Raw genomic sequence first — 15,166 nt, 5'->3', positions numbered from 1 at the left:
AAGGACATAAAAATCTAGCCCGTTTCGTCAAGGTGGCGAATTGACGGGCGACGGGCTTGCTCGCCTATTTTTTTTAGTTTTTTAATACATTAATATCTTTTCTTTTCTTTTTTTTTTACATTTCAATTAGATTTTTCACTTGTTTTTTAGAAAATTTTTTTATAAAGCATTTTTTTTAAAAAATTTACTTAAAAAAGTATTGCATATATTCACAAATAAATGTATAAAATAAAACCATCAAGAATTAAAATTATTAGAATTAACTAAAAAAGGGCGGAGTTAAGGCTAGATGGACTGAACAATTAGGCTTTGGCGGACAGCGTGCCTAAAATCCCAACCAAACCCGCCATTTTTTGCGGGTGCGCATACTGTCCCAGCAGGTCACAATTTGTTTTGCCACCCCTAGCTGTGTGGATGGAAGACTTTTTTGATTTGGAATCGACAAAGTATTTGAAAATACTTTGACACTCAAATAAATAATCGAAGAAATAAGAGGTTTTACTATATAACTTATGTGTACCTTAAAATATGATTTAAAGGCTTTATATAGAAGTTCCTAAGAGACTGGAGTTATGAGGACATTATGAGTATTGATGTCCTTCATGGTTCACGCCAATTGTAGTGGACGTTATCTCAGTGTTAACTTTTGATCCGCCATTATTGGATGATATTTGTGCCTATTTTGGATAATGGGTGGGCTTAGCTTAGTCCAAAACAGTTGTCTATAAAATCGTTATTTTGAGAGGTCAAAAGTGGGGACTTGATGTCGATGGTCGAAAACCAATTTAAGATTTATCCCAAATTAAAACATTCACATTGTGGGTATTCAACAATTAACTTTGTGTCAAGATGAGATTGGTTTGAACAACAATATACTGAAGATCAAGATGAGATGGGGTATCTTTGAGGGGTTGAAAATCCGAAGAGGATTATTTTAGTTTTTTGGAATAAGACAAGGAGTCTTTAAAGCATGGACAATCCAAAAAAGATTTTTCATAGAGATGAAAAGGGCGGAGGGATTGTTGGGTAAGAGGATGAGTCTTTGGGACATAGATGATCTAAAGAGGATTCCATAAAAGCTAAGGTAAGATGAGGTCTTTAGGGGTATGGATGATCCAAAGAGGATTTCTATAAGGGCCAATGTAAAATGAGGGATTTTGGGGGGCATGAATGATCAAAAGAAGATTTTTATAGAGGAGGAAGTATGGTGCGGGGTTTTGGGTTCATGGAGCATTCAAGCAAGATTTTCTTAGAGAACTACGTGATTCAATGACATGGTTGTGTCTAGTTTATGTTTGTCAACTCAAACGTCTTTCAAACTAAGTAACACAACCTTGAAAGTTTTAAAACTTTTAGTTTCTATTTGTCATAAAAATGATAATGTATAAGTCATCAATTGCATAAATCCCTAGGCATACTATGTTTGATTTTAGGATGATTGAGATGTCATTAGATTAACATATGTATTTTCTTTCTTGTCCATTCGTTAATCTAAGAATTAAATTTGTCCATTTCCATTTTAAAAGACTTTTCATATTATTTATCATATTCTCTATAACTGATTTGATTATATATATATATATATATATATATATATATATATATATATATATATATATATATATATATATATATATATATATATATATATATATATATATATATATTCATATTTGCTCTCATACTCGTTGTTTCGAGATGTTGTTACTTAGAACACTTTTTTGTTTTAAAATTTTTAAATGTAATTGTTGAGTTTTGTTTGAAAAGGGAATATTATCACTACTTAGCGCACCTAGCAACTAAACTAGTTCAGGAATAATTCATCATTAGAAGAGTTGGAAGTTTAAGATTCAATATCTAACAAAAGAAAAGAAATGTAATAATTTAATAAATAAATACCAATAATATTTGTTATTAAAATAATTTGAACTAGATCAAGATAAATAATGAATGATTATGGAGAGGCATATGAGTTGGAGAAGTTAGAGATTTTTAAAAAAATATTATGCACATCTTAAACTCATTTAAAGATTATAAAATTAGAGGTGTTCAAAATCAAATCGGCCCAATACAAAATCGTAAAATCGAATCAAATCAAAAACCGTAAAAAGCGCATTTAGTTTGGAAGTGTTTGAGTCATTTTTTAACAAAATCGTCCGATTCGATTCGGTTCAGTTTGCGGTGTAATTTACAAACTCAACTAAGTTGACTCAAATTGTATTACCTTATAACCAACATTCACTTAACCCAAATCTAACTCAAACTCAAATCTATTATACTTTAATCTTACTATTACGAATAATTTTTCTTTTTTCAAGATTTTAGTTTAAATATTTTCAAATCTCACTGCTCGGCGAATATAACAATTATGAGAATGCTAGCTTTTGCGATGTTTTCAGATTGAGTTTTACCCCACTTTGTACTAGAGGTAGAGTATCTTAGTGAAACTCATAAAATATCCATGTCATATCACATGTTCTCATCATGTTTCATAAATTTAATTCCCACTCCCCTCAATCACGTCACACTCACGCAGCTCCCCAACTCTCTGGGCACTCATTCTAAATCTAAATTTAATACAAGTGGCACTTTAGTAAATTAACTCTCATCCAACCCCAAAAAACTAACAACTCCAGTAATAGTAACACCTTCTTCCTTTCGCTTTTGAATTATCCGTTGGTGAAAGTTGAAACTTCACTTTTCTCAATATTCTCCCTTCTTCTTTTCTTTTCCTTTCCCTTTCCCTTTTCTTTCTTCTTTATTTCCTTCTAAATTTTCTCACCAACCAAACATTCTCACATTTTCACTCTCACCGGAGCTTGCATAGCAATGGCAACTTCCGCCAGTTCCTCCGGCGGTTCCTTGCCGTTGCTAAACAACCGAACCTCCATCGCCGGTCTCAAACTCTACGTCTTAATCCTCATTTTCCTCGCAATCGTGATCGCAGTTACGATTTCTCTCCTCACTTTTCTCTGCATTCGCCGCAACCGAAACTCGAAGAAGAGCGAAATGCGAGTGAAAGTGAAGCATAGCTCCGGCACAATTCCGCTCGTTTCTAAGGAGATCGTTGAAGTGATCAAGATCGGAAATGTTATTGATGATGATTCGAAGATGCAGAAGCAAATGGAGTGTGAGATCGAAGTGAATAGTAGTGTGTCGGTGGAGTCTCCGTCTCCGTCGTCTTCGTCGGAGAATATAGGTTGGGGGCGGTGGTATGGTTTGAAGGAATTGGAGAATGCGACGGATGGATTTTCTGAAGGGAACGTGATCGGAGAAGGAGGTTACGGAATTGTGTACAGAGGAATTCTTCATGACGGTTCTGTGGTTGCTGTGAAGAATCTTCTTAACAATAAGTATGTAACAAATCACATTTTCCATTTTCATTCTTCTGCTTAATTTTATGGTGAACACTCCGGTACCCTTGAGTTTAGTTGGGTACCGGTACCCTCAACCAATCAAATAGCGGAACTCAATGCCACATCACTTTTATATTTTATTTTATTTTAAAATAAATTAAAATTAAAATTCAATTTGTACTAAAGGTATTGGTACCCAACTTAAACTCAAGGGTACCAAAGAATTTACCTAATTTTATTTCTGTTCTGTTCATTTTTTTATGGTTAATTTGCTTATAGTTAATAATTTGCTTACGTGTTAACTTCTAGCAAAAACAGTTACTATAATAAGGTGGTTAGGAATAGTTCTTCTTCTTTATTTTTTTTTATATTACTTTTCTCTCTTTATATACTTTTACTTTTCTTATATTTATTTAGTAGTAGTATATTTATTTTATCATGATTTTTATATCCAACTTTTTCTTTACATGGTAGTATATTAATATTGTTTACTTCCTAGAAAACTTTAGAATAATTATTATTATTACACACTATGAGTTATGTTTGCATAAATCGATGTCGGTCACTGTCATTGAACTTGGTATAGGAGTGAAGTATTAAAAAAAAAAACAAGAATTTCTTATTTTTGATGATTCACTAGCTCACTTGAAATTTGAGCTTGTGTAATTGCTAACACTTGAAATCTCCATGGTAAAATAAGAAATATTGGAAGAGAAGAAATTGTGCAGATTTTTATTTTACATACTTTGCTATACTATGAGTCTGTTAGGATTGACTTATTTAAACTTATTTACTAACATATATTCTTTGATATTGTTTGGGAGATCTTAACAAAACAATTTATGTCATTTTTCATAAACTTATTTACCTGGAAATATTGATAATATTTTGCTCTGCTATGGTATATTAAACGTTTACTAAACATTATTGTTGTATTGTAATTAAGGGGTCAAGCTCAGAAAGAGTTTAAGGTGGAGGTTGAAGCCATTGGAAAAGTGAGGCATAAGAATTTGGTTGGGTTAGTTGGATATTGTGCAGAAGGTGCTCAAAGGTAAATATTATGTTTACATGACTGTATTTCTTTTGATTTAAGGTCTTTCAAATGAAGACAATTCTTACATATGTTGTCTAAAGCGATTTCACTGACTATACAGGATGCTTGTTTATGAATATGTTGACAACGGAAATTTAGAGCAGTGGTTGCATGGTGATGTAGGACCTGTTAGTCCCTTGACTTGGGATATAAGAATGAAGATTGCAGTTGGCACTGCAAAAGGGTATGTTTGTTGAGTTCACTGTTTATTTTATTGATTTTATGTCTTAAAGTATCAGTATCACCCATGTTACCGTCAAATGTATTTACAACAGGCTAGCCTATTTACACGAAGGCTTAGAACCCAAAGTCGTCCACCGAGATGTAAAATCCAGCAATATTCTTTTGGACAAAAAATGGAATGCCAGAGTATCAGATTTTGGACTTGCCAAGCTCTTAGGCTCTGGCAAAAGCTACGTTACAACCCGTGTAATGGGGACATTTGGGTTAGTTAGTTCTTTCTTTCTTAGACCTAAGTTATTTTGTAACAATCTCTTAACTGTGTATGAGTGATATTTTACTAAATAATTTCTTTCCACAAACAACTTTTCTGCAGATATGTTTCACCCGAGTATGCAAGCACGGGAATGCTTAATGAGAGCAGCGATGTATATAGTTTTGGGATTCTACTCATGGAGCTAGTTACAGGAAGAAGTCCCATTGATTATTCTAGACCACCTGCAGAGGTGAATCCATGATTTCTTTGTTACAGTATCCCATGATATTGTAACAAGTCTTATGCCTCTATTTGTTTAATGTGTTTCAGATGAACTTGGTTGATTGGTTCAAAGGAATGGTAGCAAGTCGTCGCGGCGATGAGCTAGTTGATCCTTTGATTGAGATTCAGCCCTCTCCAAGATCTCTGAAGCGTGCTTTGCTGGTTTGTCTGCGTTGCATAGATTTGGATGCCAATAAACGACCAAAGATGGGTCAAATTATTCATATGCTCGAGGCAGATGATTTTCCTTTTCGTTCTGTAAGCCTTAAGTTTCAGCCTCTTCATATTATAAGACAGCACATAAGTTATGCGCACATACATAGTTTTGAAACTAAATGCCATATTCTAATGTCAATAACTCAATGCCATAAATTTTTGCTGACTCTTCATCCTTGTTGATAGGACCTTCGAACTAGGGAGAAAGATTATGTTCCCTCTCAGGCAGACGAATCGAAAAAGGTTCTGTATCAAACAAGGCACGTGGAGCCCGTATATAAAGAGAGCTGGAGATGATTGTCTGTTGAAATGGTCATGGCAGCCGTGGATTATGAATTACTTGTTCTAGTGATGTTCAACTTGTTATGAAAAAAGTCAGAAGCCATTATTGTGCATATTTTATACCACTTAGTTATATTTCTTTAGATCTTAATATATTTAGTTGTATTTCAGTATTTTGTGAATAAACGAGCCTTGTAAATATGTAATATCTCTCATGATAAATCAATTTTATCAGTCTTCATAAAGATGTTACTGCTGCAATATTGCTTATATTATTTATTCAATGATCTTGTATACCCACTACAATTTTTTACCTTACTATTTATACTATTAAGGTGTAATAAATTTGTAAAGTAAGCATCCTACCTCATCATAATCAATCAATAATCAATAATATAAGAAAATTAATTGTTTTTGAAAACTCTTTTCTACCATTCTCATTCTCATTGATTTGGCTACATCTCCAAAATAGGGATAAATTAAGTCCAAAAGTTACTTTTTCCAACCAAACTATCACTTGAAAATGGATTTTCATTTAGTTATGCAATTTTAAACCTATTTTTTTCTTCACCAACCGGGTTTTTTCTCGCTTAGTTGAAAACCAACCTATTTTTTTCTTCACCAACCGGGTTTATCACTAAGAGTACTTCTCTCAATAGAATAACTCAGAAGCATATTTTATTCTCCTTTTAGGATAAAATGATAATCTTTAAAAACTTCTTAGATAATATATTTTTTCTCATAAAACTCACAAGAAAAAGAATATACATGTTTCTATCCAGCGAGGTATTTACCCTGCCTTAGACTTGGTCAGATCCATTAGAGTAGATCTTACAGTTTTGTAATAGTCTGATGTTGCACCATTTAGTGTAATATTTTTTACTTCATCTTCCTTGAACACCCAGTAAGAGAATAAACAACTAAATACTTGTGATAAACACAAATAGCAATTATTCTTAAATCCTCTCAAGAGCTCCATATATCTCATCAGAGATAAAACACCATTTTTATGATGACAATACCTTTGGATTTCACATAGTTAACTTACGTTTATCACAGAAGTCATTAGTCCTTTAGTGAGAAGATCATTACTAAAACTTAGATACTCCATTCAGTAATCTTCAGTCATCCAATGCCCTTAATTCCCCTTTCAATATCACCAAAACAAATAAAAACAAAGATGTTACTGCTGCAATATTGCTTATATTATTTATTCAATGATCTTGTATACCCACTACAATTTTTTACCTTACTATTTATACTATTAAGGTGTAATAAATTTGTAAAGTAAGCATCCTACCTCATCATAATCAATCAATAATCAATAATATAAGAAAATTAATTGTTTTTGAAAACTCTTTTCTACCATTCTCATTCTCATTGATTTGGCTACATCTCCAAAATAGGGATAAATTAAGTCCAAAAGTTACTTTTTCCAACCAAACTATCACTTGAAAATGGATTTTCATTTAGTTATGCAATTTTAAACCTATTTTTTTCTTCACCAACCGGGTTTTTTCTCGCTTAGTTGAAAACCAACCTATTTTTTTCTTCACCAACCGGGTTTATCACTAAGAGTACTTCTCTCAATAGAATAACTCAGAAGCATATTTTATTCTCCTTTTAGGATAAAATGATAATCTTTAAAAACTTCTTAGATAATATATTTTTTCTCATAAAACTCACAAGAAAAAGAATATACATGTTTCTATCCAGCGAGGTATTTACCCTGCCTTAGACTTGGTCAGATCCATTAGAGTAGATCTTACAGTTTTGTAATAGTCTGATGTTGCACCATTTAGTGTAATATTTTTTACTTCATCTTCCTTGAACACCCAGTAAGAGAATAAACAACTAAATACTTGTGATAAACACAAATAGCAATTATTCTTAAATCCTCTCAAGAGCTCCATATATCTCATCAGAGATAAAACACCATTTTTATGATGACAATACCTTTGGATTTCACATAGTTAACTTACGTTTATCACAGAAGTCATTAGTCCTTTAGTGAGAAGATCATTACTAAAACTTAGATACTCCATTCAGTAATCTTCAGTCATCCAATGCCCTTAATTCCCCTTTCAATATCACCAAAACAAATAAAAACTGGTAGATTGAGACTACACAACCACCAGTTAAACACTTTTACTACAGTCAAGTGTTTGGAGAAGACGGAGTCACAATACCAATTATCTTAGATGAAGATCCAAGATAGGTATGGGAAATTAGGCAATTATTACTTCTCCAAGTTTTAACCACTGCTTGGTTAAACAATGCTGATTTTAACCTTAGAGAAGTTGAAAAAGAACCTGTTGCACTCCTCCTACCAGAAAGAAGATTTCTTCAGTGCAAGTATCTATATATAGCTAGAGTATCCAGATGTTTAGCACAACGTTACAACATTTTGACAACATACTTTACTCAACTTGCCTTTGATGAGAACAACCTTTTATCACATGAGTTCTTCTTGTTAATAATAGCTTGAATACCTACTTCCTTCTAGGTTTCCAATAATCTCTCCACTTGAGAAACTTACTTTGCCTGAGATATACTATCCTTACTGGCCTGATTAAGATACCAAGTATGAAAGTTGATAGAATTACCTCATCTTGTAGAAAAGAGATGGTAGACAAATATTTCTTCTCTTAGAATAAGATAAGAATTAGTCACCTCCAGTCTTCTTCATGGTTGACAACCTTTTATGCTGGATGCATAAATCTTAAATGAATCAGTTATCTTGTAAAGAAAGAAATCTTCAAAACAAAAATCCTTATTAGAAATCTATCTTCCAGTCATACCAGTAACATCCTTGGTAGATATAAAATCAGGAACACATCCCTCGTTTAAACCAAGAAATAATCAACACATACAGTTGTTCTTTGAGATAGGTAGGACATTCTGCTCCAAAAAGAATCCAAGTTATTTACACTCACTTTAATGAATGTTTGACATTAATTAGATTCCACCTCTAGCTCCAGCTTCATCTAGAGTAACATAGACATGATAATGTTAGAACTAATGTTCATGACATTTGTCCAATCTTCTCCTTAAAAAACATAACTAGTAGGATTGCCTTCAAAGGAACATAAAAGCTATAAGAAGTTCTTCACAATAGATCAAAACACAAGTTTCTTCAAAGTTGGAAACAAAAAGAATGCTCTTTTTCATAAAAAAACTTTTCACTTTTATGTCAAAAAAATTTATTTGAAAATAGAGTACTCCTTCTTGGACCAGCCTCACATATGAATAGTTTTCTTCCAAACACACTTAGATATGCCTTTATGAGTGGACTTGAGAAATTTCCAAGTAATAAAAACATCAAGGTTAGAGATGCCTTATTTAGACTCTTCACTCCTGTCTTTCTTATTATCAAAATTCTTCCAACCTAACAAACTTCATAGTTCCACTGACTATTGATTTTCATAATGCTAACACCTTAGCTTTCAAAAATTGATTTAAATCTTTCTACCATGTTTTACAATTATAAAGGATGAAAATCCACATCCTATTTATTATATTATTATATTATTCAATTATTTATTATTATTTGTTTTTATTGTTTTATTTATATTTTATTTATATTTAACTATTTCTTTTCTTTTTAGTTTTTGCAGAGATATAAAGATTTCATGGATGGAAAATTATTAAATCGCACGCTTTATTATATCAGTATTATAATACTCTTTAATTTGTTGTTGGTGGTGGTGCTACATCATTTATAAGCATGACATGGATGAAGGAATTGCAATTTGCATATGAAATCAAGAGATATTTAATATTTTTATTTAATCAATTTAATATGTTTTTAATTATTTTCTATTGTTTGTATTTTTTTCTCTTATGTTATATCTACTTTATGGTTTTTTCCCTCATTTTTTAAATTTTAGTGTAAATATATATTGTTATCCTTTTTAAACATACAAGCAATTAAATTATTTTTAATTTCTTTTTTTTATTGTTTTATCTATGTATTAAATTAAAATAGAAGACCATATATTTTTATCGGATCAAGATCAAATATAAATTGAAATAATTTAAAATTATTAAAATGTAAAGTAAAAAAGAACAACAACAAATTGAATTATTAAAATTATGATTTATTATGATAACAAATAACTCAAGTTATTAAAATTATTACAAACTCATAATTTATTATGATATACTACCTATAATATCTACATTTGTTTTTTTTAAATCATTGGTTGTTAAGTAGTATATAGATTTTTTTTATACTAATAGCAACGAAAATATTTTAAATATGTTTTACTCTATTAATTTTACTATATTTAATCTATGATTTATTTTTAACCTATAGTTTAAACTATTAATTTAAACTATAATATTTATTATTCATTTAATAAAACTCATCCGCACGATGTACGGGTGGACGTTTAATCCTATTAGTTAAAGTTGTTAAGTCTCTTCATAATTTTGGAGTCAAAATTAAGGGTAATTTTATAATTTCATAATTTTAATTTTATTTATGTATTTTATTAGCTAACTCTTTTCTTTTTTATTAATTTTATTATTATTTTATTTAATTATTGTTTAAACATACCCATGTTTCTTAAAACTTAACCACCATCGTCCTAAACTTAACTACCATCTTCGTTTTATATATACCTTTTTGGCAAATTTTTTGATAGCTATGAGTTTAAGTTGGGTATCAGTACCCTTAGTGTAAATTGTATTTAAATTTTAATTTATTTTAAAATAAAATAAAATATAAGAGTGACGTGGCATTGAATTCCTCTATTTGATTGGTTGGAGGTACCGGTACTCAACTAAACTCAAAGGTACCGGAATATTTACCTACATTTTTTGCACGTATTATAAAACGAACCTAACCACCCCACCAAAAAATTTATTGTATTTTATTAGTTAATTAGTAGAAAGAAACTAACTTTCTTTCACTAATTTCTTATATTTATTTAATTATTTTCTAATTATTTAATAAAATTAATTTTCCCAAACAAACTTTTTAATTTTGAAATTAAATAATAAAAGAAACTTTTTTTCAATAAATTCTGATATTTACTTTACTATTAATTTAATTAAATCAAAGTTTCTTCCTCTAACTTCTTTATTTATTATTATTCTGAGTAAAAGTAAACTTTATCCTGCAAACTTATAATAAACATTACGTCTTATATTTTTTTAATTTTATTTTTATAATCATTTAACAAAAATTAACATTTTATCACTAATTTCTTATTTTTAAAATATAGTAATAAAAGCAACACTTTTTAGTTATTTTTTTATATTTATTTTACTTATTTAATTAAAACTAACTTTCTTCCATAAACTTCTATAATTTTTTTTTATTTCCGAAAAATTTACTTTAACTTGAAAACTTATAATAAATACTATTTTATAAATTTTATTTTATAAATTTTATTTTATTTTATATAAGGTTACTTTATTTATATTTATACTTTGGCATTACTTTAGTATTTTTTTTATGAGTGATGCTATAGTGTGCGAAATATTTCATCAACGAAAGCAACGAATATGTATGTAGCTTTACATTCTTTCTATTGACTAAATATTTATTATTTTAAATCAAATATTAATTATAATAAATGAAAAAAATATAAAACAACTGCATGGTTGAATACACGGTCGTGTGGTTTCCACGAAAAATACTGTTGTAACATTTAGCATTATTCTTTTTTTATATTCATTTATTGTATTTAATATATATTAAATATTGAGTGACTTATAAACTCTCTGACTAACTCTTAATTAAAGGTGAAAATAAGATAGAGCGAACCTTATAAATACTGAGTTTAACCTATAATAAATTTATTTAAACATGTAATTAATTATTATTCATATTATTATAATTTTATATAATAAGATTTTAATGTACGGGTCAACATACTAATATAAACAATGCCATGTTAGGGGGCACGTCACAAAATTAGACGTCAAGCAAATAAAATTGTAATTTCTAGATTTCCCTAGGGACCCTTGACTGGCCACATTACAGAAAAGATTCTCTCTTGTTGCCTACGTAGCAGTCCACATGGATTTTTCATTTTAATTTTAATTTTTTTAAAATTTTACTTGGAAAATATATTTTTTTTTAAATATTTAAAAAAAAAATAATTTTATTTTTAAAAATTTATTTTTTAATAATTTTATTACTGTTTTTATTATGAATACCTAAGAGCTTTGGCTAATATGCATAAGGATTCACTTATGCACCATGCATAAGCCTACATAAGTCATTGGATCATGTTTTTAATCCAGTATTGAGTATTAAGTGGTGAGTATTGAGTATTGAGTAATAACAATTGATGTCTAGAATTTGATCCAAGGGTACATAATGATCTATACATGGTGCATAGATTTTTATCTATGCACGGTAACTGCACCCCCTTGTAATATTAGCGAATTTTTATTTACCTCTCATAATAAAAGCAGTAACAAAATTATTTAAAAAAATTAATTTTCTTTGAAAAAAATTTAAGAAAAAAATTTATTCCACGTGGAATTATAAAATAATTAAATAAAAAAAGAAAAATTCATGTGGACTGCCACGTAGGCAGCAAGAGAGAATCTTTGTTGCATGTGACAGTCAGGGGGATATTTGAAGGAATTTGAACATTGCAAGGAAGGGATTGCAAAATTTTTTTTATCAGAGACTAAAAATAAAACTCGCTAACATTTCAGGGGATTTTTTATATTTAACCCAAATAATCCAAACAAAAGTTAAATAGATAAATTGAAAGGCTGAATTTTTTTAAAAAGATGACTCAAAGTTTTAGAAAATTAAAATAAGTAAGCTAAAAGTGAATTTAAATCAATTTTTTTTATTATCATCTGATTTTTATTTCTATTTTTAATACTAATAAAATTTTTATTCCCAATTTCAAAAGAAAGGTATTTTTATTTTCATATCCAATACTAATACAATTAACCAGAAACTTATCTTTCTTCCATGCATGGTTCAATTAAAAAAAAAAAGTAGTAGGTTCTCACAATTTTATTGTCATTTCACAACACAGTTTCAAAATTTTAGTGCAAATTCTTCCGTCTTACAACGCTTCTTTTGAGTATGAAATCTTTTTGTGTGCATGTTAATGATAAAAAACAAAATAATTTCCTTTTTTTCTTATCTATTTTGTATTTATTAAAAATAAAATAAAAGTCGACTTAAATTGATATCAAATTTCATATTAATCTATATATTAGAGTTTCTAGATAAAAAATTTAATTAGAGTTTTTAGATAAAATAAATTAATTAGAATTTCTAGATAAAAAATTTAATTAGAGCTTCTAGATAAAAACAAATTAATTAGAATTTTTAAATAAAACAAATTAAAAATATAATAAAATTTGACTTACATTGATATCAAATTACATAAGTGACTCATCTTTTCGGTATATATATATATAGGTGTGCCTCTATTGATACAATCTAAATAAAAATATATAGTGCAAACGAAAAAAAGAAAAGAAAAATGGGTAGTGAGAATGAGGTCCCAATTTTGGACTTCAGTGAGAGCATTAGAGTGAAGTTAGCAGAAGGGGGTGAAGGATGGAAAGAAATGAGCAAGAAAGTGAAAGAAGCATTTGAGAGTCATGGTTGCTTTCTCATAAGGTGTGATGATATCTCAAATGATTTACATGATGAATTTTTCACAAACGTGAAATCATTGTTTGATTTACCTGAAGAAACTAAGAAGAAGTTCTATAGCCCAAGGGCTTATAGGGGATACACTGCAAAAACTCGTGTTATTCCCTATTCTGAAAGCTTTGGAATTGATAATGATCGTAATCCAGAAACGGCTCTACAAGACTTCATTCATCTCATGTGGCCTGAAGGAAATCCAACTCTTAAGTAATTAATATTTTATTTTGTTAACATATATCATACACCCACAACACACGTATAAATTTGCTAGGCATGTAGGACTTTTGATTATATAATTTCACTTACATATTATAAATTATATTCTTAATTTACATTAGCATGTTTAGTTTCAAGTTAATTTATTAGTTGGTTGTATAATGTGAAAAATCGGTGATATATATGCAGTGCGGCGCTAAGTTCCTATACTTCAAAAGCTCGTGAACTAAGTTCACTTATCTTGAAATTGGTTGTGGAAGCCTTTGAACTTCCAGAACATTACAACTTAGATGTTGAAGAGTTGAATCGCTACAATGATGCACGAATGACTAAGTACTCAACTTCTGAAGAGACCAAAGGTTCTGATATTGGCTTGGTAACTCACACCGATAAAGGAACGATTTCCTTCATATGTGACAATGGAGTCCAAGGTCTGCAGTTGCTACCCAAAACAGGCAATTGGGTTGACGTAAATATTCCCACCAATGGCTTTGTGGTAGTTGTTGGTGATATATTGCAGGTAATGAATATAAACTTAGAATAGAGAAATTCATTTATAATTTTATAATTTTATAAAATTTATAAAAATTCATTAAAATTTAGAATGAGTTTAATTTGAATGCTTAATACAGGCATGGACTAATGGGAGACTTGAGGCAGCCACACACAGAGTGGTTGCAAAGGATGAAGTGAGATTTGCATTTGTATTTTTTGCAGTGCCAAGGGAAGGTATCATCATTGATGGGCCATCTGAGCTTGTGGATGATGAAAACTACCCTCGCCGCTACCGTCCATTTAACTATGATGAGTATGTTCATTATCAACATACAACTGGAACACAAGAGGCTCCATTGGAAAAGTTTGCTGGAATTTGATCCTTTATTATTATTATTATTATATGCAAGTCAATTTCTCTCATTGTAATAAAGCCAAAGAGTATTTGGATGGACTCATCTTTAAATAAACAAGTTTGTTGCCTTCATATATTCAAAAATTAAGTATTTTTCTCTTGTGAATTGCAATCTTGTTTATAATCTTATACTATTAGCATATAGATATATAATGTGCATGATTTTTTTCGGACATTCAATTTTATTTTCTGTTCTATATAGAAAATAAACTAATAAATAAAAGGTTTAATATTGATATAAATAAAAGAAAGGTGAAATTGGAAAAAGAATTGTTTACACGATTCATTATCATTTTCTTTATATATATTTTATATAAATAATTAAATTTTTTGATTGGATGAATAATAATTAAAATATAAGTTGAGTTATATATATATATATATATATATATATATATATATATATATATATATATATATATATATATATATATTAGTAAGAAACTCGTGCGAATAATTGATTTGTACTTATAATAAAATGTACATCTGATTCTCTAACTTCAATTATATAAAATAGAAGGAAAATAAAAATTTAAAAGATAACATTAAAATTAACATCCTACAGCGGATATTTTATAGATACGTTCATATTTACCCGTAAGAGTATTAACAATAGAGTAAAAAATGATTTCTATAGTGAATTAATATATATATTCATATGTATTAATAAATTTAAAATTTTTTATTAGTTTAAAAATTTTAATTTAATTAACAAAGAAAATATATAAAT

The 15,166-nt window shown here is 29.1% G+C and overlaps 2 protein-coding genes across 2 annotated transcripts; both read left to right on the top strand.

The window, feature by feature from the left end:
* The first annotated feature begins 2,502 nt into the window (after positions 1-2,502).
* Positions 2,503-5,912, top strand: LOC131660379 (probable receptor-like serine/threonine-protein kinase At4g34500). Its single transcript, XM_058929619.1, has 7 exons — positions 2,503-3,353; positions 4,303-4,407; positions 4,511-4,633; positions 4,725-4,895; positions 5,006-5,135; positions 5,216-5,425; positions 5,570-5,912. The coding sequence occupies exons 1-7, from the start codon at positions 2,830-2,832 to the stop codon at positions 5,678-5,680; spliced, it is 1,374 nt and encodes a 457-aa protein (XP_058785602.1). The 5' UTR covers positions 2,503-2,829; the 3' UTR covers positions 5,681-5,912.
* A 7,213-nt stretch (positions 5,913-13,125) lies between these two features.
* Positions 13,126-14,508, top strand: LOC131654947 (probable 2-oxoglutarate-dependent dioxygenase AOP1). Its single transcript, XM_058924870.1, has 3 exons — positions 13,126-13,517; positions 13,716-14,046; positions 14,159-14,508. The coding sequence occupies exons 1-3, from the start codon at positions 13,138-13,140 to the stop codon at positions 14,399-14,401; spliced, it is 954 nt and encodes a 317-aa protein (XP_058780853.1). The 5' UTR covers positions 13,126-13,137; the 3' UTR covers positions 14,402-14,508.
* Positions 14,509-15,166: the final 658 nt, after the last annotated feature.

Source organism: Vicia villosa, linkage group LG3, assembly GCF_029867415.1.
Source record: "Vicia villosa cultivar HV-30 ecotype Madison, WI linkage group LG3, Vvil1.0, whole genome shotgun sequence".
Taxonomy (NCBI): domain Eukaryota; kingdom Viridiplantae; phylum Streptophyta; class Magnoliopsida; order Fabales; family Fabaceae; genus Vicia; species Vicia villosa.
Note: the sequence above shows the minus strand (reverse complement) of the source record. Positions and strands in the feature narration are given on the sequence as shown.